The sequence below is a fragment of the Lacerta agilis genome, chromosome 16, assembly GCF_009819535.1.
Source record: "Lacerta agilis isolate rLacAgi1 chromosome 16, rLacAgi1.pri, whole genome shotgun sequence".
Taxonomy (NCBI): domain Eukaryota; kingdom Metazoa; phylum Chordata; class Lepidosauria; order Squamata; family Lacertidae; genus Lacerta; species Lacerta agilis.
In genome coordinates this window covers 19,261,864-19,284,140 of record NC_046327.1, presented here as the reverse complement: position 1 = coordinate 19,284,140, position 22,277 = coordinate 19,261,864, and the positions used below count along the sequence as shown (strand labels likewise).

The 22,277-nt window shown below is 44.4% G+C and overlaps 1 protein-coding gene across 4 annotated transcripts in view; it reads left to right on the top strand.

Moving 5' to 3' along the window:
- The window catches only part of LOC117060738 (rap1 GTPase-activating protein 1-like), a 30,742-nt gene extending 9,027 nt beyond the window's left edge, over nt 1-21,715 (top strand). The window contains exons 6-24 of one of the 4 annotated variants that reach the window (XM_033173253.1): nt 650-841; nt 2,694-2,797; nt 3,620-3,698; nt 4,251-4,304; nt 4,399-4,482; nt 5,087-5,187; nt 5,500-5,629; nt 5,922-6,077; nt 7,190-7,261; nt 8,278-8,364; nt 9,348-9,482; nt 11,495-11,659; nt 14,397-14,500; nt 16,918-17,034; nt 17,540-17,666; nt 17,773-17,875; nt 19,403-19,488; nt 19,623-19,692; nt 21,007-21,715. In XM_033173253.1, the coding sequence (XP_033029144.1) occupies nt 650-841; nt 2,694-2,797; nt 3,620-3,698; nt 4,251-4,304; nt 4,399-4,482; nt 5,087-5,187; nt 5,500-5,629; nt 5,922-6,077; nt 7,190-7,261; nt 8,278-8,364; nt 9,348-9,482; nt 11,495-11,659; nt 14,397-14,500; nt 16,918-17,034; nt 17,540-17,666; nt 17,773-17,875; nt 19,403-19,488; nt 19,623-19,646 (1,920 nt within the window). In that variant the 3' untranslated portion in view covers nt 19,647-19,692; nt 21,007-21,715. Of the gene's footprint in view, nt 1-649; nt 842-2,693; nt 2,798-3,619; nt 3,699-4,250; nt 4,305-4,398; nt 4,483-5,086; nt 5,188-5,499; nt 5,630-5,921; nt 6,078-7,189; nt 7,262-8,277; nt 8,365-9,347; nt 9,483-11,494; nt 11,660-14,396; nt 14,501-16,917; nt 17,035-17,536; nt 17,667-17,772; nt 17,876-19,402; nt 19,693-21,006 lie in introns of all 4 variants that reach the window. The other 3 variants (XM_033173252.1, XM_033173254.1, XM_033173251.1) reach the window with 3 other exon arrangements.
- The last annotated feature ends 562 nt before the right edge of the window (nt 21,716-22,277 follow it).

Below are 22,277 nucleotides of genomic sequence, written 5' to 3'. Positions count from 1 at the left end.
CAGTTCTCAGGATTCTACAGGGGAAGCCATAACTGTTTAAAGTTGTATGTTACTGCTTTAAATGTATAGTGCAGATGGAAGCTGTGACTGGATGGCCAGACCACATTCTACCATTTTTTAACTGGCTTCACCAGTTCCTGTCATTTTCTAGACACACTTCTAAGTGCTAGTTTTAAACTTTAAAACCATATACAGCTTGCAGTCCACATATCTGATTGATGGCTCCTGCCTGAACCTGTCCTACTATTAAGATCAATATTTGATTTCCTTCTCTGGGTGCTCGTACTATGTTATTGATGACAGGGGAAAGCTCATTTTCTTTGGTAGACTCTGACCAGAATAGAATCTAAACTCGATTTTGAAGGGTTACTTTTGTTTCAGATGATGTGTGTGCATTTGAAATTATAGATCGGATTCATTTTAAATTTTCTGAACCGAAAATGTAACTGATCTGTAGAAAAGATTTGTAACTGATCCGTAGAAAGGAGTTTACAACTTGAAAAAGAGACAATGCACTTTCTTTTGTAAACCAAGAAAATCTCTAATAAAAACTGGGTTTTTTAAAAAAAAGAAGAATTCAACAGATCTAGATCTGTTCTGTTTTGATTCCCTGCTCGTGTCTGATCCTACAACATCTCTTTCTGGACAGGTGTTAAGGAGAGGGTGGCCCTACCCTCTCATTATCTTACCCCAGTTTGGGGGCTACTGGATCGAAGGGACCTCTCACAACCTTCCCATCTCAGGCCCAGAATTGCATGACCTGCCATCCCCTTGCAGTGGCAAAGTGAAGCTGGAGTGTGACCCAACAGCCAAGTTGTACCGCAAGCACTTCCTAGGAAAGGTAAGAGAAGTTCTAGAGCTCCTGACTGCTCATCTGCTACTGAGCTGGGTTCAGGGGCCTTGTACACAGCCCTGAACAACTTGGGCCCTGGGTGCCTTACGGCAGGCTTCCTCAAACTCGGCCCTTCAGATGTTTTGAGACTATAGTTCCCATCGTCCCTGACCACTGGTCCTGCTAGCTAGGGATCATGGGAGTTGTAGGCCAAAAACATCTGGAGGGCCAAGATTGAGGAAGCCTGCCTTAGGGGGTCACCTGAACCCTTATATCCTAAGCTTGATCACTGAGCTCATCTGAAGGAGTGTCTCTGGTTGTCCCTTGAGTTGGTGAGGCTTATTTGACGTCAACATGAAACTGAGACTTCAGTCTTTCTGGCCCACTGCTGGGGAATGCTTTTCCAATGGAAACACACAGCGGGCACCTTCTGAACTATGAGCTTGTCCACATTTCCACTTGTGCCATGCCTAGAAAGCATGGGTCTGAGTGGTTCTCACATTTGAAAGTTATCCTCTTTCCAAGTGAAAACCCACTACTTAGCAATAGATTGGAACAAACAGGAACCTGGGGGAAACCCGAATTGCCATTTGTTCCAACTGAGCACTAAAGAGTGGGCTAAGGCAACAGGACAAGGGGAGGTGTGGAAAGGCCCTAACTTCCAAACGTTTGCTGAAAACTTTTTTTTTTTTTTTTTTTTTTGGCAACCAGGTCTATGTAGACAGTCTAGGAAAATGTTTCCCATAATAGTCAGCTGGTGATCTGTTTTAATGTTGTGTGGTTGTTATTGTATTACGCTTGTTGTAAAGTGCTTTTTTTAAAAAATGAAATTGTGTCATAAAAATATTTCAAAACAAATAAATACTATTATTTTATGAGGCGCACATGGTTTTAAAATTTATTATATTCATTGCCTGCCCTTCTCCATGAAGTCCCAGGGTGAGTTACACATAGAGAAAACTAGTACAATAAAACAAAACAAAGAAAAACAGTCCCACTGCAAAATACCATACATATCAACAAAACCAGATTTCAACTAGGGGGACGGTAACAACCTGAGTACTGTTGCAAAAGGCCAGGTAGAAGAAATGCATTTTCTGTGATCGCCTAAAGCTACAAAGAGATGGTGCCAAACACATCACAATTACCGTATATTTCCGTGTATAAGTCCAGGTTTTTTTCCTAAAAAATAATGTCAAAATTTAGGGGGCGTCTTATACACAGATGCATCTCCCCCCCCCCTTTTCTTAAATCTGAGTCCCCCCAAATAGGGGGTGTCTTATACATGGGGTTGTCTTATAGACGGAAAAATGCAGTAATTTCCTGGTTTAATTGTTAATTACTGGTGTCTTTTGGTCAGTTTAATATTTTGTCAGTTAATCAATGAGGGTCAGTTTTAATCAATTAGGTGTTCCTGAAGGTTTTCCCCAGACTATTTTAGAACCAGTATAAAAATGAACCAAACATAAAATACTATCTTATGACAGTATTTATTTACGGAAACACTAATTTCATCAAAAATATCCAAGTGGTATACAATAATTATATGTACAATGAAAACAACAGATCACTGTGGAAGAGGAGGAGGCAAAAACATTGTTTTTAAGTGTTGGAGCATCCATTGTATTCTAGGTATGGTCAACTCAGAAGGGGATGGGGTGGGGGGGAACAGACACAGCACAGAAAATAGAAAAATGACATAAAAATGGCCCAGTTTGGCCTACTAGGACTTCCCTTGTCTCCTCTCATATTACCTCAAGGCAGTCCAGAATTCAAAAGATTGCATGTGCCCAGTGGCTACTGAAGCAGGAAAAGAGTCTCTTGCTTCTACATCCCTTATTCCAATATCTCTTTTCCTCAGGAACATCACAATTTTTATGCCAGTGACACAACTTTGGGCTACTTGGTCCTTTCCGTGAAGTATGAACAAGTTGAAAAGCAAGACAACCTCCGTTTGCTTCTGAGGTAAAACTGCCCTTTGGTTCAAACCTTGTGAAATGATTGTACTTTTCAGGTGGTTCTCTATCTCTAAATGTCTCTAAGCTTATTTGCCACTTTTCACACACACACAAAAGTCACTGGAATTTCAGAACTGTTTGCAAATCAAAATTAAATTTTAAAATAGACAGGAGGTGCTGCCAATAATCCCTCGACTATTCATTTGGCAAGTGCTTGTCTTCCTCACCCCACCCTACCCTGGTCTCCAGCACACTTTAAAAAAAAGAAATTCCCTCATGATTGCTTTGGGAAAAGTGCACAACTGTTGATGTTTGAGAAGGCTAACAAGCCTTATTTGGGGCACCCAATGAAAATACACACACACACACACACACACACACACACACACACACACCTAATTACTGCTAAATATACCACTGCCATATGTAATTACCAAGCTTTATTTGCAGCATACATAACAATTACAAAAAGAAGTCTGTGGATAAAATAAATTAAAATTTATCCAGTCAGTGGGCAAAATAAAATTAAAATTGCCTGCTGCATTGCCAAAGGGTATCCACCCTTCTTGGATGTAAAGCTACCTCTAGCTATTAGGCAGAGTGAGACAGGCAGCTGATTTTGAGTGTCATGAAAGTGTGGGGAATTGTTAGCCATTTCATTTATTGTATTTTTACTGTAAGGGAAGGAGAGAAGGGCTTGTGTGATTTTTCTGTCACAGGTACCAAAATAACTTTGCTGGCTTTAGGTACTGTGAACTCTGAGGTACTAGGGAAGCTGGAGTTGTTGCTGCTTGGTTTCCTTAGCATTTATTTTGTTTGTTTGTTTCAGGTCTCGAACCAGTACCAAGCACGACCTGATTCCTATTTCTTGCCTGAATGAGTTCCCCAATGCTGTCCAAATGGCAAAGGTACATTGTTCCAGGTCCAGCACCTTTACTGGGTTATTTTTGCCTTGTATTCTCCGATGAACCAAATCTGATTCCTTTCAAAACAAAATCGAAAATTCTTTCCAGTAGCACCTTAGAGACCAACTGAGTTTGTTCCTGGTATGAGCTTTCGTGTGCATGCACACTTCTTCAGATACACAACTGATTCCTTTCAGTTACTTGTCCAAAGAAAAGGTTCCATTTTAAGTCACCCATGCCAGGCAGCATAAGTTAAACAGTCTCAAATTTTAAGTCCTAAATTTAAATTTAAATCCCACTTCATTAATTTTGAATCCTTGAGTAGGCTACTAGCCTATGAAAGCAACTAGAGAATAAATAAGTTGTTGTTGTTGTTGTGTGTGTGTGAGAGAGAAATCCCTTGCAAATACAGGACTGTTCAAAGGTTAAATTTGCAAATGTGAATTTTCACGCTATGTTAAATAACTGATGCTCATCCGATTGGCTTCAGTGAAAATGGTACCTTAAGTCCCTGCACTAGAAGTATGTTAACCTCTTTTGCTTGTCCTCCTGCAGCTGCTGTGTGAGGATGTGAATGTTGACCGCTTCTTTCCGGTGCTCTATCCCAAGGTAGGCTCACTGTAGCCCCATATGCAAACTCTCTCTTTCTCTGGGGCTGCTGCCTGTTGTTACTTCTAACTCGGGCTGTTTCTCCACCTCCTAGGCTTCCCAACTCATTGTTGCATTTGATGAACATGTCATCAGCAATAACTTCAAGTTCGGAGTCATCTACCAAAAACCTGGGCAGGTAAACCTCTTTTCCTATGCACACTCGATGCCCTTTTCTATCATAGGCCATTTGGGGAGTCTGGACAAGAGCTTCCCTATGTCCTCTTGTTCCCCTCCATCATGTCCAGTGATCCTCCATTCTTCCTTTCCGGTACATCATCACACCTTTTTAGCTAACCATCTCCCCGCTTTGTCCTCCCTCCCCCATCCTCCCTCTGGCTTCAGCAGCTGGGAAGGGGAGCACTTAAGTGACATGCAAGCGACTAGGGAGGAGCAACCAAGCTGTAGACATCACCTGAGAAATGTCTCTTTAAGTCCCCGTTGAAAGGTACCCTTTAGGGGATTGGATATGGCCTGTGGGCCACCACTGACTAATATCTGTTCTGAACCTATTCAGCTTATCTTCTGCTAGTGTCAAAGATACACACAGTCTCCACACCTGGCAAACAGGGATTGTGGCTTTTTTAGGAAGGTGAAAGGAAAGTGTGTGTGTGTGTGTGTTTGTGCATATGCGCACACATGTGCAAAAGAGACCTTTATTGTATTGGTTATTGGACTCCAGGATAGGTCAAGAACCTGAATGGGAAATGGTGGCCTTCAGTTTTCTGTTTCCTTTTATATAGACCACAGAGGAAGAAGTCTTCAGTAATACTGAAGAGAGTCTGGGCTTCTTAGAGTTTTTGGATATCCTTGGAGACAGGATCCAGTTGCAGGATTTCCGTGGGTGAGTGCTTCAGCTGTAAAAACCTAATGGTTTGGAAGTTGTCCTTCTTGGCCCATTTTTCTTTTTAAGACTCGTGCATCGCCGTAATAGCAGCAGGTAGCAGTGGCCCTGTCTTGTCCCGTCCTTGGAAGTGGCAATACCACCACCAGGAAGTTCTAGGCCTCTACCCCCTTTCACACACCAATTACCACAATTCATTCTGTGAATTGTTTCTGTCTTTGATAAAGCTGCTACTGTTGTTCACGGTATCTCTTTCTTCTTCTATCTGTTCTCCTCTCTCCTTCTCCCTCTTGCCTTTCTTATGCTGATCAGCTTCCGAGGTGGCTTGGATGTTACTAGAGGTCAAACAGGATCTGAGTCTGTCTACACACATTTCCGGGGCAAAGAGATCATGTTCCATGTCTCTACTATGTTGCCCTTCACAGAGGGAGATGCCCAACAGGTACCGTGGGGACCTATGGAGAACATAGTATTGAATAAGCCTCTAGAGCGATGGCAACAGACAGGTAGCTACTTTAGGGTTGATGTGACAAAGGGAAGGTTGTTGGAGCAAGTTGTGATTGGAAAGAAGAGGCCATAATCTGGTCTGGGGATTGCTTGGCTTGACAGTTTAGAATGGATTGGAGTTTAAGGTTGGGGTGGGTGCTGTGGAACTTGAGTGGCCAAGATGAGCAGCTTGCATTTGAGAAGCCCAACTCTGCTCTTAATATGTTCCCTTACGTGTTCCCTTCCAGCTTCAGCGGAAGCGCCACATTGGGAACGATATCGTGGCCATTGTCTTCCAGGATGAAAATACTCCCTTTGTCCCTGACATGATTGCGTCAAACTTCCTGCATTCCTATGTGGTCGTGCAGCTCCACCACAGTGCCCTGGGGGAGACTCTCTACAAGGTAAGTCCACTTGGTCAATACTTTGCTACTTTCACGACGAGTACAAGAGAGTTCTGCTGCAGGGGTAGCGAACCTCAGGTCTGGAGGCTGGGTGTGGCCCTCTGGGCTCCTCTGGCTGGCCCTTGGGAATCTCCCCAATAAATTGTTGTTGTTGTTGTTGTTGTTGTTGTTGTTGTTGTTGTTGTTGTTGTTATACACTTAAAGCACATGGCTTTCTCCAAAGACTCCTAGAGCAAATATTTTATATTTGTCATGTAGACTTACTCCTAAATCCAAATATACTGGGATGCAGTTATGGAAGGAATAAAATAAAATAGCCCAGGTTATGACCTTCTAAGAGACACACTAGTAATATTATTCAGTTAGCTTAAGGATAGAGTTCAAGAAGATTTGGAAATGGTTGGGTGTTTTGTTTTTAGTTTTTCCTGCTAACTGCAGTAAGAATGATACTATGCTCAAACTAGAAAAGTGCTTGCTGTCCCTCTATACATCACTGGCTAACTAAAATCCAGGACATGGCATGAATGGTTAAGCTAACAAATTTGATTTGTTAGAGAAGGAAGACACCACGAAAATACGTTTGTAAAGAAATTGAGTTTATTTATCCAATATTATAATAATAAAGTGCAGGAGTCAGCCAATCCATAACTATTGTTGAGGGGAAATTAAACAAATAAGAACACAGCAGGGCAATATAGTAATTAGTTTTTATGTGATATTTCTTTGTAAAAGTGTTTAATGTATTGGAAATATAGGAAAGGTAGTAAGTATAACAGACAGTTGGTGATGGAAATAGCTTTTATGTATTTTGATAGTCGAAAAAGGAAGAATACTATGATTGGAATGATTATACTCACCTGGAATATAATGTACTAATGCACATTTATTTGCATTTTTGCAATATTATAAACGTGTGTGTGTATGGCTGTATATGAGATACTGCTAACATCCCATATCTTTTGTGCTCTCTGCTGATTAGCGATTTCATCAGACAGCGGTTTAAAACTGACAATGTTTTAATATTATCTTAAGGCTGCAGACCTGCACAGACCCTGCACAGTGGTCATTCTGTCTGTACTCTAAAACCACTCTGTCCCTTCTGATGGTTGCAGGTTTCTGTTACAGCCCGTGATGACGTCCCTTTCTTTGGGCCTTCTCTGCCAAATCCAGCAATATTCAAAAAGGTTTGTGTGCAGCCAAAAAACAACAACAAATAAAGGCTTAAAGGGCAGTGGAATTCTGGTAATGGTTCCTACATTATGATCTATTTATATGAAACTTTTCTGTGCAGCTACCTAGGGCTGGAAAAGACCCAAACTTGAGACAGCCTGGGCTCTAAAATATTGTGGCACCTATGAACCTAGAAGCCATTTTTCCAGCTCAGCTTGTGTTCTTAGATATGGCTCTAGCATTCCCAATAGTGCAATTGTTGTCATTTAATAGGTTCAGAAGCACCTAAAATAGGCTGTATGTGGATAAAAGTGAACAGGTTGGTGTCTGAATGCTGCCAGTTTCAGCTTAAGCGTCTTCTAGCATCAGTACTCACCAGCTAAGAGGATTAATATACATTTTCAGAAAAATTGTAATACTGTACAGCATATGTAGCCTACTTTGTCTTTATAAATGGGAAATGAGGGGTTGCCCCTTTAAATGAATCCCTATGTAATAAATTTCCCTGCCTGTCAAAATCTAAAGCACCATAAGGAAATATAGTCTTCATTTCCTGTATGTTTGCACACTGGAAAGGATTTTTTTCCCTTGGGGACTGGGAGGGCATTTAGGAAAGCATGACTTTTTAGAGTGGTACACTCCCACATGGTTAATTTGAATGTATTCTTCACCTCTACAGTGCAACCCATTGAGGGGAATATAGAAATATTCTTGTATCTGTGTTTATTCCTGGTATCAACATGCAATCTAAGTAATAGCTTGCAAAGAAGTATCCGAGAACCTTCATCTCTGTCCTTTGTGGCACCAAAACAGTTCTGGATATATCTATAACAGGCATGTCCAATTTTCAAGAGACTGAGATCTACTCCCACTTTTTTTGGGGGGGGGGGGGACGGGACAACGACAGTGATTTACCACGATCTACCACAGAGCCCTCGTAATCTACCAGTAGATCACGATCTACCTGTTGGTCATCCCTGATCTATAAGGACCTAAATACAATGAGTGAATATTCTCCTCCTCCTTACAGGGCACAGAGTTCCGTGAATTTCTTCTGGCAAAGCTTATAAATGCAGAGCACAGCTGCTACCATGCTGAGAAATTTGCTAAGCTGGAGGTGAGTCAGTTTACTTGTATTTGCATTCATATACTGTATCTTGAAGAGCAAACATTGGTGTGAGTACAGTGTCATTGATCACCAATATGTTACTTCCTGGTACAGTGGTACCTCTGGATACAAACCACTCTGGATATGAATGCTTCAGCCTACGCATGCGGCAAACCCTGAAGCAAAGGAAAGGTTTCCGCTGCCCGTGCCTGGATACGAATGTTTTGGGGTAAGAATGGACCCCCGGAATGAATTAAGTTCATACCCAGAGGTACCATTGTACCAGGAAGTAACATATTGGTGATCAACGACAGGATGTGAAATGAAATGCAGGTTCAACAATCAATACATAAATCGAACCTAGAACTTTCTACACTGCAGCTGTTGCATGGCGGGGGGAAGGGTAATTCCTCCTGGTGACTTTAAACTCAAAATTACACTTTTAATAGGTACTGAAACTCCTACAATAAAATGAAAAGCACACTATGTAAGTGTGACGACCACATTCTAGCCACCCTGGGTCCTGGGTCACCTTGGGGGACACCTGGCCACAACAGAGTGTACTCCTCTCTTGTACCCTCCCATTCCCTATTTAAGGTACTCAGTGCCACCAGATAAGAAATTAACTATTTATCAGGCTACCCCTTATCAAACAGCCTCCCAAAGTTCCCTGGGGTCTCTGAAGCCTCCTTAGGTAGGGACCCAGAGGGTCATCTAGTCCAATGACTTGCAATGCAAGAATCTCTTTTTGCCCAATGTGGGGCTTGCACCCACAACCCTGAGATTGAGTCTCATGCTTTAATGAGAGTTCATAGAGCCATTGAAGCTCTATGATCCAGCTGATTATGTAACTTACCCACATGTAGAACTGCTTTCTTTTCTGTCACTCAGCCTGATCTCTCTTCCTTTCTGATTAAGCATGCACCCTTCCCTGTTTCTATCCTATTTTGGTTTTTTTTGAAACGTGTTCTCCTTCTCTGCTTCTGGAGCAGGATCGTACCCGCAGTGCCCTCCTGGAGAGCCTTTATGAGGAGTTGCAGATTCGTAGCCGCAGTATGATGGGCTTGGCCTCTGGCGACGACGACAAAATAGAGAATGGGGGTGGCGGCTTCTTTGAGAATTTCAAGGTGAGAGAGGGAATAGGTGATGCTTAATTTTGCATTTCCCCATTTCATACTGCTGTGGTGAATATTGTAATAATACTTTGCATTTTGTGCAGTACTTTTTACCATTGAAGGTATTTCACATACATTATCTTAGCCATCCTCACAACTACTCTGAGAGGTAGGTCTGTAACATTATCTCCAGGTTTTTTTTAAAAGATACTGTCAGAGGGGGTGCAGGTGGCTGAGAGATGGTAGCTTACCAAAGGAAGGAACTTCCTAGCTCTTAGATTAGTCCCTTAGCCACCTTCCTATGCAGCTGTCAATATTTGTTTTTCAGAGAACAAATCCCAGCAGGCTACCCACAGAGGAGGGGAAATCAGCCACAGGTTTGGGGCAGGGCAGATTGGGACTGCAGTTGGTGCCTTGTAAATTGGCCACCTTGCTGCTCAACAGTATACCTCACCAAGTTGGCTGAGGTGGTCTGTAATGTGGTGTTGGACAACCTCAGTACATTGCTTCTGGGATAATTCAGTGTCCATGCTAAGGACATAACCTTGATTTAGGCTTTACCTCAAGGTGTGATGGGTGGTGGTACTCTAGATGTTGTGAGGCGGGCTTGAATTAACACCATTGTAATGGTCACACCATTATCTGGGGAAGTTGGGTCTTGCCAGTGTCATTCCCTCTCTGCCATTAGGATGGTCTACCCCCAGAGACTTATGGAATCCAAGGGGTTCTTGAATGCTTTGATTTTTCAGAAGCCAAGGCTGGTGGTCCTGTTGAGCTTCGATGTCACTGTGGAATAGTGAGATGCATTGAGCTGTTGACGCAATTACTCCTGAGTTCACTTTCCAAAATTATGGAGCCTGGAGAACTCACTGGGTGTCTATGGCTCTCCAAGCCATGAAGCAGGATAAATGAAGGCTAGACCACAATGGCGTACGATCCAATGTGAAGTTGGTCAGAGGTGTGCTAGAGCACATAGTTGTGCCTACTGCAAAGAAGGCTTAATTTGCTTACCTCATCACACCCTTGAGTAGCTAGCCAGCAGAGCTTGTGCAGAGGGGGCTGCCAACTCCTGTCCCTGGGCCAGCTGTGACATATTTGCCAGGGGCTTTGAGAATAAAATCACCAGCCTTCATGCTGAGCTGAATGCTACCATTATTACAGAGCTGGGTGAGGTGTCCAACACAACATCTTGCCCAATCTTGTGGGATCAGCTGATGAGGTTTGAGGACGTGGGCAAGGTGTTTGCAGTGGTTTGGCCCACGTGTGTGCTCAACTTCTGGCCATCATGACTCATTTGAAGGCTGCCTCCAGGGGGTGGTTCATCCATCTTTGCATGAAGGGTTGGTGCCTGCTGCCTTGGAGGAGGCAGTAATGCAGCAACTCCTGAAGAAGCCTTGCCTGAACCCTAAGGAACTTTGATGACTATGGACCGGTCACTAACATTGGACTACCACCCAATCACTTTTTGGGATAAGGTGCTTAAGAGGGTAGTCCAGCTGCAGACACCCTTGGAAGAAACTGGTTATCTTGACCCATTTCAGTCTGGGTTTAGGTCCAGTTTGAGTACAGAATGGCCTTAAGCATCCTGGTGGATGTCCTCCTTCAGGAGAGGGGCAGGGAGAGTGCAACTTCGCTGCTTTTGCTTGATCTCTCAGCGGCTTTTGATGCCATTGACCACAGTATCCTCTTGCAGTATCCTTCTCTGCAAGTTGGTGGTTCTGCTCATACCTACAGTTCAAAGAATAGTGTTGGAGGATTAAATGTCTGCCCCCTGGTGGTTGTGCTTTGGAGGTGCCACAGGCTCGGGACAACCGGTGTGTGGTTTTTATGAGAGAGCTCTTCAGGAGGTTGTGGATTAGGTTAGCAGAAGCGAGTTCTGTCCTGTAGGAAGCGGGGCGTTTCTGAGCTCGTGCCTGTTCCCTCCGCTTCCTTCCACCCAGCCCACCAGCATCCTATCGTGCTCTTCATGATGTCCTTTTGTGTGTCTGTGAACGTGTCTGTCTCCCTGTTGCCCTTCTCTCCAGCGGGTGATCCGGGGCCGTAGCCAGAGCCTGGATACCATGGGGATAGCCATGAGGAAGCAGCACCAACAGCAGCAGCAGCAGCCATCAACTCCACCCAATCGCCCAGCTACTGCTGGCCTTGCCCTCAACCAGAGTGTCGCCGAGGGCCCCAAGGCTATTGCTGCGGTAAGGTATTGGGGTCATGGGGTGGAGACCAGCTTGTACTCAGCCCTTTGCCACCATCCCCTACTACTGTGAACCTGCTGCTCTTCAGCATTATCTCTCTCCAGCTATTAATGTCTCCTTGTCTTGGTGGTGTTTTGTGGCTATTTTGTGGCCACCCCATCTCTCTGTTCATTTCCCTATCCTAGTCCTCTGTGGCTAGACCCGATTCTATTCATTTGCCGATTCTGACTCCGAAATTTGTTTTAGGAACAGGGAAAGCATTTAGGGAGAATCTGAATAAATTGTGCTGTTGTTGTTTTTATTGCTGAGCACTGCCTTGATGTTTTATGTGAGTGGGTGGAATATAAAAACTTTTATAGAGGAATAAAAGATGCTGATGACGATACCCTCAGAAATTTCATGTAGACATTTCATGTTTGGTCTTGGGGACAAGATGAATCCCTTCAGGCTCCCTTAGCATCGATGCTGAGCAGTAGTTCTTCAGCAGCAGTTGTGGAATTAGTCCCCAAGGCAGGAATGGGACCCCCAAAACCCCTATGCCACTGATTCCTAACACAGAACAGGTTATCCATAAGGGGTACAATGTTCAGTGATTCCAAAAGCTACTGAGAGATCCAGGAGAATTAGTGAAGTTGCATTCTTGGCATTGCTCTCTCAGCACTGGTTATCCTTTGGAGTGACAAGGGTGGTTTCTGTGCCAAAAACAGGCCTGAAACTAGACTGAATTTTAATTTTGAGGGAACTAAAAAAGATTCTATAAAAACCCACTTATAGAACCTCTCCCACCACCTTGTTGATGGCTGGAGAGGTTTAGGACAGTGTGTTTGTTGGGTAGAGCATACTGCTGACCTTACTTAGGATTGTTCTACCCAAGGATGTTCACATCCTGACTATGGACCATTTGGTGGGAATATATTATTATCTGCAGCGAGTTAGTTTTGTCTGCCAAGACTTGACTGTTCATTGATTGACTGCATGGCAGGGTGAGATGAAGTGGTGTCTGGAATGAAAGAACTAATAGCTAGAAGTGTTGCATTAGTAGCTGTTCCTTTGCTTGGCATTAATGTTACCAGTGCAGAGGGCAGCCTCTGATTGTCCAAGTGGGCATTCAGTCCTTCGCACAGGCACTGAAGGCATGTGATGAGAAGATGAGAAGGCCATCTTTGAGAGAGTCTGGAGTTGCAATTATAGTGTGGAAAGCATGCTTATGTGAATTTTTATTCTCAAGAGGGTGCTTAAGGTGAAACCAGCACAGCCACCAGCGATGCTATGGACTGAACCTGGAACCTTCTGCATTCAAAGCATATGTTCTGCTATCCCTCAGGCACACATGCCCCACTCCTATGGTGATAAGAAGCATGGCACAGAGTGAATTCCTTCTGTGCTGAAGTTCCTCCGGCATGACTGGAAGAAGTTGGCAAAGTAGATATCTAAGTAGATATGGCTTACATCTTAAGCCCATTCTCATGGTACCAAAATTCTCAGTCAGATGTGAGTGCATTGTATGGTTTGGAGCAAGTAGTTTAGTGTTTAATCCAGTGGTGGAGAACCTGTGACCCTCCAGATGTTGTGGGGTCCCATCAGTCCCAGCTAGTGTAACCAATGGTGAGGAATGATGGCAGTTGTAGACTAGAACATCCGAGAGCCACAGGTTCCCCAGCCCAGGTTTAATCGGCTCATTAGACAGCACTCTAAATACAGCACTTCAGAAAGCTGTATTTGTGATGAAACTTTTCATTTCTTCTTTTCTCCGATCACTGCCGGGGATTTAGCAGGTTTTCCAAACACTGGATGGAACTCAAGTGTCACTCTATGATGAATGCACAAGCATTCCCTCCCATGTGCTGTTATGGGGGCTCTCTCAACCCCTCAAGCCAGTTTTGGGGGCATTCAGGAAGGGATGGAAGTCCCATTGCGCAAGCAGAAGTCCTTGTGCAAGGCTCCTTTAGGTGAATCCATCCTACCATGTCCGGAGAAGCCAGGAAAGGCATTATCTTCTTTGGGGAATACTGCAGGGAAAAGGTGATACCCACCATCTGCTGGAAGTAAAGTAGCCAAAGGAGAAATGCCAAACAAATGTAAGGAAAGGGGGCACTTCTCCACCTTTCCTTTTTCTCCCTTCCTTTTTGGGCTAAGCTAGATATTGGAGTAAACATACAGCTAGTGCTGGAAATTGCCTTTAGATGTTTAATCCCTGCCCTCTGGCCACACACTTCGGCATCCCTGGTAGAAGCTGCATCCCACATCGCCCTGCCCCTGCTCCAGATCTTCAGCTGCTAATTATGTAGGGAGGAAAACTCTACTGGGACAGAGGGAGAAGATGTGATGGTGCAATTTTGGGTAGCAGGTGCACATTTCCTGTAATATGTAGTGTGGCTTTACCTTGTGCTTTTCCGAGTATGTATTTCCCCCTGTCTCAGTGTCACTGTTGCTCTTTCATACATGCATTTATGTCTACCTATCTTTCCATTTCAAACACACACACTCTCTCTCTGTTTGTTGCTCTTTCTCTCTCTTGGCTCATCCCTTATTTGTCCAACTTTGACAGCTCCCAGATCATGCTTGGGCACCTTGTGGCTCTCTGGACAGGCTGCAACTGTTAGCATGGGATAGCAATGCAAGGACAAGGTCCGGAGCCCAGTCTTCCATCTTCCCTCCAGCTTTTGCCTTTTCTACATCCTCCTCCTCCTCCTCCTCTGTCTCTCTTTTTTTCCTACTGTCCTTTCCTCCCCTCTAGTCCTTTGCCCTACCTGGGAGAAGCCCGTCACGCAACCGAGGTAGCCACTTCAATGGGCGTCGCAGTAGTGCAATTGGCATTGAGAACATCCAAGAGGAGAAAAGGTACGGACTGAGCTATAGGGACTTGGAGGACTAGAACTATGGGCAGGGGAGAGGGATGGTGGAGAAATTCGGTTTGCATTTATAGCTTACCAAATCAGCACTTTCCTAAACAATAGGCAATCTAAAGTACAGCTATCCCTTAAAATTTGTACACATCTGAGTTTTGCAATGCAGATCTCCGGTACAAGTAGTGTGCACAAAGATACATAGCCTGAGGGAGTAAAGTGTGCAATTTAGTGCTTCTGCGCATGCGCGGAGCACTGAACCCAGGAGTAACCCATTCGGCTACTTCGGGGTTCGGCACAGTGCGCAACCCAAAATCGCGTAACCCGAAGCGGCTATAACCTGAGGTATGACTGTATTAGGGGAAATTGCTTTGCAAAAATGTGTATATTAAGGGAATTTTGCCGTAAAATTCTGATGCATTTTCATAAAATTCCATTAAAATTTCCTAAAATTCTGATGCATTTTCATACAAACTTCTTTCAACAACAACAAAATCACAAATTGATGTGGAATTGTGGGGAACTGAACTTATGATGGGTTGTGTGTGTGAAGAAATTGAAGCCTGAATGGAGATACTGGAGGGAAGAATGGCAGAGAGGAAGGACCAAATGCCTTGAGCTATAGGCACATATCGTAAACAGAGCATTGTTTGGAAGAGAGGTGAAGGTGGTATTATTGAGGCTTCCTTCCCAGTGCTATCTGCACCCATTTTGTTTACCTCATTGTTTTATCGGATTTTGTGAAGACCACCAAAAGGACGATAGGATTAATTATGTCATGCTCTGGTACAGGCAGAAGTTCAGGTACAAATCTCATTTAAGTCCAATGGAAGAGGTAGTGACAGTTGTTAAACCTTGGCCGCCGTCAGTTCATGCACTCAGAACAAAGAGTATTTTAGGTGTGTATTGCTTTGTCTCTCTCTTTAAAAAAAATAAAAACCCCACAACTTCAGTTTTGCCAAAGGACCTTTATCCTGCTCCAGTAAAATCTGACAGGACCATTAAAGCTAAAAGAAGCAACTGCTGTCAGGAGATGCCCCCATGTGTCTTGGGCGGGAAAAGTCTTCTCTGTTTGCTGTCTGTCTAGTTCAAATCTGGTTTAAAGATAAGTAATCAGAAAAGCGGGATGCGGGTGGCGCTGTGGTCTAAACCACAGATCCTTGGGCTTGCCGATCAGAAGGTCGGTGGTTCGAATCCCCGCAACAGGGTGAGTTCCCATTGCTCGGTCCCAGCTCCTGCCAACCTAGCAGTTTGAAAGCACATCAAAGTGCAAGTAGATAAATAGGTACCACTCTGGCAGGAAGGTAAACGGCATTTCTGTGCACTGCTCTGGTTCACCAGAAGCGGCTTAGTCATGCTGGCCACATGACCTGGAAGCTGTACGCCGGCTCCCTCGGCCAATAAAGTGAGATGCGCGCCGCAACTCCAGAGTCGTCCGTGACTAGACCTAACGGTCAGGGGTCCCTTTACCTTTACCTAATCAGAAAAAAGGGGACAATGAGCCTTGAAGTTGCCCAGTGATAGCAGCACCTAGACATTCTCCTGATGTTTTTCCCATAATGGCGAGATTGTATTGCAATTCTATTTAAATTTCAGCAGTTATTTCGAAATTTGCAACTTACACACGTGAATTACCATCTGTAATTTTTCCTTAATTTTTTTGCAGTGCATAACCAACCACCCTACACTTACGTCATATGCAGAATGACCTGGTGATTCTTTATTCTGTACTGATAGTGTAGGCTGCAAACTTAAGAGTTGGAGCTGCCATCCTCTCCAAGACCTTTGGCCTTTAAAGCTCCTGTTCTAAAATCTTGAAAGTGAAATCTAATGCACCCTGCATATATAGCATATTTGTGCTATATATGTAGCTGGAAGAAGGGACAAACCTACCTTCTTGTGAATTTGAGTACACATAGCCTATATCTCTGGTTACATCTTTCTTTTCATGATTAAAGTGCATTTTAGTTGGAAAGACAGTTCCAAGTGAGCTAAACCTAAAAATCCTAATTATCATAGGTCTGAGATGTATATGAAGCTCTTCTTGATATACATGTTAATTTTGACCTGTTAAATCGGCCTGTTCACCGTAATTGAGATATGGGCTAAGAATTGGAAAGCCCCATGAACCAATGGAAGCAATAGTGTAATGAGTTATGTACTGTCTATATATATTATGTACTGTTTATATATATATGAAAACAGTTTGCTAGAGAGAAAGGCAGGAGGCCATGAAGGTCAGACTTTTGGGAAAGGGCCAATTTCCATTCCCATGACTTTTTGAGGATTTCATTTTGTCCCCATATGGGCTGAAGGGAGAATTTAAGAGTCTTAAACAAAGAAGCCACTGGCTCTCATGCAGTGACTCTTCGCTCTGTTTTGTAAATGTTTTGTGTTCCCTTTCCTCCACAGCAAAGACATCGCTGAAAGGATACAGAAAGTATTGGAGAGCCCAGGGCCCTTCTTTGACCTAAAGTCGGACGGCTCCTCCAGTCCCAGCTCCCCAGAATTCCCCAACAGGAAGAACAAGTGAGTTCAGAACAAAAGAACGCTGGGGAGCATTGTGCAAAGTGGGTGGTGGGGACCTCCATCCTGCCATGTTATATTAACAGGAAAGAGGGTGATTGAGCCAATGCAACATAATAGAGTAGCGGACTAGGACTTTGGAGACCAGGGTTCAAATCCCCAGTTGGCTATGAGGCTCACTGGGTGACGTTGGGCAACTGCTGTCTCTCAGCCCAAGCTCCCTTACAGGGCTGTTGTGATGATAACAATGGGGAGAACAATATTCCTGGGAGGAAAGGTGATATATACTGTACATTTATTAACAACAAACAAACAAACAGCCTTTTGTTTTTAAATGTATGTATTGAGCTCTAATGAACTGGAGGACCTGAGCAAGTCTGGGCAGGCTTTTAAGACTTCTGTGCAAAGTGAGGCTTTTGTCACAGAAGATTATGAACTGTAATGCTGGGCTGGTGGCCCTTGAGATTTATAAGGGTGATGATTTGGGATGTGTGTGTTCCTCCAGCAGAGCCCTCTCCAGTCAGACATCAGGGTATTGCGTGATGCAGCCCCTGTCCCGTTCCTCATCCAACGTGAGCAGCTGTTGCAGTGGAGTGAGAGAAAATGAGACGTCGGAGGAGGAAGAGAACGAGGCGGTCAGTGTGGGGTCTTGGAAATCCCCTTTCCACTCAAGTAGTCCTCCTGTCCCAGCTGAGCAGCTGCAGCATCCTCTAAGGCCCGTTCCCCATTTCTCTTGTGCAGGAGTTGATGTGTTCCCTTGAAGGTCCCCAAAAGCAGGAGTCCCTGACTCAGAGCGCATGGTTAGACGATAGTGTCTGCACACCCAGCAGTACCAGCTCACCAGGTAAAAACCAAATGTGTTCTTGTTTGGGTGAACTAATATGTAATCTTTGCATTATCATTGCTGCCCCAAAGCCATGACGGGCCCTCACCATCCCACATTGCACTGACAGGGAGTAGACCTATGGGAACTTTCCCATGTTGATGCCCCTCATGGAGGAGGGATGATAGCACGAGAAGGACTCCTGTGCCTATTTGCATGAGAAGGACGTGGCTACAATTTTCCAAGTTGGACCAAAGATTCCTTTTGAAAACCCCACAGTTCTGACCAAGAGGCAGGAATCATTTGAGAATGACGGCTGTCTTTCCTTGCAGCTGGAAAGCAGTATCACACTTTCAGCTGCTGAAGAACTACCTGGTTTCTTTACAATATGCTAAAGCAAATTAAATATATCCTCTTGATTCTACTTCCCCCTGACACATCCTAGAGAGATGGGCTCTGGCTAAAGGCATGAATAAAATGCAGCATCAACCAATGACCCAATGTGGTACATCCCTTTCTTACAGGGACCAGCCACATGCTTCTGACAGCCTGAAGGCAATATGCCTCTCCTACTGGTGTTCCCCAGCAACTGGTGTTTAGGGATACAATGGCTTTGCATCTGGAAGTTTCGAACCATTAATGGACATGCTCTCCATTTCGAAACCACTTAAGGGCTGATGATGATACCTTTAAAATGTGCTACCACATTTGAACATATTTAAGTGTTGTTTGGTGGTTTAGTCATTTTTTAAAGCACCATGGGGAGTCCCCCGTTTGAATCAGGACTCATAAAGGTACATTCTTTTCCCCTGAACATTATTCAGGGTGGTTTACATTATAATCATGCAATGAAAAACCAGGAGAACAGATATGTAATGGTTTATGCAACTATAAGAAACAAGTAAATCAATTCCAAAAAAAGCAGTGGATAATAGGTTGAATATCATGCTTGAAATTTATGTTCTAAGGCTAGGAGGGTTGAAAATATAGAACAGCGTCTACTGAATATCTCTACAATGGTAAAACAGGGGCAGTAATTTACCAGGGACAGGTATCAGAAAATGGCTTTTGTCCCAAGTTAATCAGAAGTACTGTAAAGGTAAAGGTAAAGGGACCCCTGACCATTAGGTCCAGTCGTGTCCGACTCTGGGGATGCGGAGTTCATCTCGCGTTACTGACCGAGGGAGCTGGCGTACAGCTTCTGGGTCATGTGGCCAGCATGACTAAGCCGCTTCTGGTGAACCAGAGCAGTACACAGAAATGCCACTTCCTGTGCACTGGAGTGGTACCTATTTATCTACTTGCACTTTGACGTGCTTTCAAACTGCTAGGTGGGCAGGAGCAGAGACCGAGCAACAGCTCACCCCGTTGTGGGGATTCAAACTGATGACCTTCTGATCAGCAAGCCGTAGGCTCTGTGGTTTAACCCACAGCGCCATCCGTGTCCTGTATATAGTTGGCAGGAGCCTGAGTGGGAAAAAGATGGGTCTAGTGCGCCAGAAATAACTGGATTTAACCTTTCTAAACAAAATGCTTAATTCCTTTCAGTAACTCAGCTGCTCCCTCCAAGCAGTGCTGGTGGCTCCATGGAGAAGGGGAAAGGCAGCAAAGTGGATGCTCATCGTTACAGTCCAGTATGTTATTCTTCTTTTCTTTTTCCCATGACATTAAGGAGGCAGGGAGGTGATTTCATGGGTTCTTCGTATACTGGAAAGCAGGGGGGTAAAGGGAAGAATGCTAAAGAAACTGCCACTTCCTTGTTCCACAGGCCTCCATTTTGTGCTGTGTGTGATGTCATCGCTGGAGGGGTGTCTCAGTGCATGCTGGGTAATTCTCAGGTAATCCGCACCCTAGGGAGCCTCGGTGCCCTAGGGTAAGGGGACAAGGGCATGTGGGCAAAAGGTGATGGAAAGGAAGAGGGCTTTCTTTGTCACCCTCCGAATTCCCTGATGGGAAAACAGGAGGCTGACTTTGTGGCTCTTCCCAGACACACAGGCTCCTGTGTCTTCTCTTCCCGAACCCCTCACACCAATCTGAACTTCTTTCCCAAGCCAACTGCTCTGTGCCCTCATCACAAACACACCTCCGCTGCATCTAGCAGGGTCTGCAAGTTTCTTGGCGAATTCCCCAAGATTCTTGTTTCCCACAATGCCCTTTCCCCCCAGCCCCATCCATCTCTCTGTGTTACTGCAGCTTTTTTATTATATTTTTTGCGCTCAATCATCTCTGCTCACTGGCTAGCTTTGTGTTTCTGTCTATCTGTTTCCTGCCTCTGTCATCAATGGGGAGGTGCATCCTTCGTTAGTTTGTCTTCAAGAAAGGGGGAGGGACTCCCAAGGACTGTGGAAGCTTTTCAAGGTAATCAGACTCCTTTTCCAGGGGGCGAGTTACTTGCCCCCTGAACAGTACCTGATCGGACGCAATGATTATATTCTGCCCAGGTTTGTTTCTGTGCAAACAGAACTCATTGGATGTGCTGTCCCAGCTTCGTATGGCAGTGGTACTTATGAAAATTAACATGCAGCCCATAAGTGGTAACTTCATCATAGAGCAGGTTACTTGTGCCCCACAGATTTGGTGGCCACAGGAGGTGCCATAAGAAGCAAAAAACTCATAATTGCACTGGTCTGATTCATATACCAATTTGTAGCTTTGTTCAGATCCAGTAAAGGTAACCCAACTAACTTGGCTGAATCTGTCACACACGCTTGTTGGAGCACGCTTGCAAATTGTCCCCGTGAGACTTGGAAATACGTTGCGTTATGGATCTCAGCTGCATCCATATTATATGATGAGATTGCTTTTCATGGCTTAAGGGAAATAAAAAAACTTCTGTAAAGCTTTCCATGAGATTTTGCTCATCCCTGGTTGTGTGTCTCCATATATGAACCTGGATTCTTTATGGAGATTGCTGGTAAAAAACAGGCTGCCTGGTTCCCCAGCTGCTGTGCTGCCTGGTACAGTATCACTCCGCCTCTGGTCTTGGGTCTGTACTTGCCCTTCATTGGCATTCACAGATGGAACTGCTTCTATTTGTTAAGCTTTACCAAAGGCTGAAGCGTAGAAAGAACAAAGTTGCTTTGGGGTCCCATGATCACATCTGTCCCATGAATCTACTCAGCTGTTATCAACTTTCCTGTCTGTAATTGCAGGATTTGATGCCAAAGTGAGACCTCAACAGCAGCTCACCCAGATGTCTGGAGGAGATGGATGCTGGATTCCCCAGGAACACCTGACCTGACCTTTCTGCTTCATTCAGTGACAGCTGCACCACAGGCAGTAAGGAAACCAACCACAAAAGTCCAAATCGTGGCATTCGCTCACCCACATGTGTCATTCTAGTTCACCAACCTCAGGAGATCAAAAAGTCAAGAGGGGGGAACAGGGGGTCTCCTGCCATAGTTTCAGAAACAAATGAGAGGAGAGAGTTCTGTCCTCATAACTGCTAAAATTTAAAAACCCAAGATGTGCCCCACAGGGACTTCTTAGGAAGGCTGTGTTAGTATCCATTCTTCTGAGCACAGGCTTTATAAAACTAAGGAATGAAAGCGCTTATCACTCCAAGGACGGCACCTGGCATGCAAGAGCTCCTCAACTGCTTTATGCAGCGTAGGTATCTTGTGCCAGAGTGCACATGTGTCTGATAGTGGGAGGGGTTTGTGTTCATCTCATCCTTCATGGGATTCAACAGGTCTTTGTTTGGTATCTCACTGTACAACAGTCCCTCCAACCACTCCATTCTCCCTTAAGTCTCTGTGCCATCAAGAACCTATAAATGTGAATTTGTGACCCTTGCTCCATGCTTGTTGTGTCTGTGGTGTCTGGGCTTGCAATAAAAGACTACTGTGACCAATATACTCTGATCTTCGTTGTGGTTTCTTAAGTGTTCCTGCCAATAACTATTTGGGCTTAAAACAAGGGGTCTGGCCTGCACCCCATTATATTCTTGTGCATTATTTTAGCTAAGATGAACAGGTTAAAAAAAAACCTGTGTGACGTTAAGACAGTTCCACCCCACTGAAAGTGTGATGGATGAGATCAGTTTAAATTCTTTGGTCTTGGGATGAAGTGCTACGCACACTTATGTCTGTTCTTCAGCACAAGGGGAGTTGATGCACAGTAACAATGATCTCAGCATCCTGATACAGGTTTCGGATACAGGAGGAGTTCGTCAGTAAGCAAAGGCTGCAAATTGGGGGGAAACACACACATAACAAAAACCTGTGTGACCTGAAATCAGGGTGATTTCTTGTTCTAGTTTGTTTGTGAAGCACAACACCACAATGATTCAGCTGCGGCACTTAAGCAGAGAATGTTCACCAAGCACAGGAGAAATCAGTTCCTGCAACTAGCTGCTCTACTTGTAATAAGGCTCACTGTAGACGCTTCTCCCGGGAGTAGAGCGCTCCAAAGCTGGAAATGC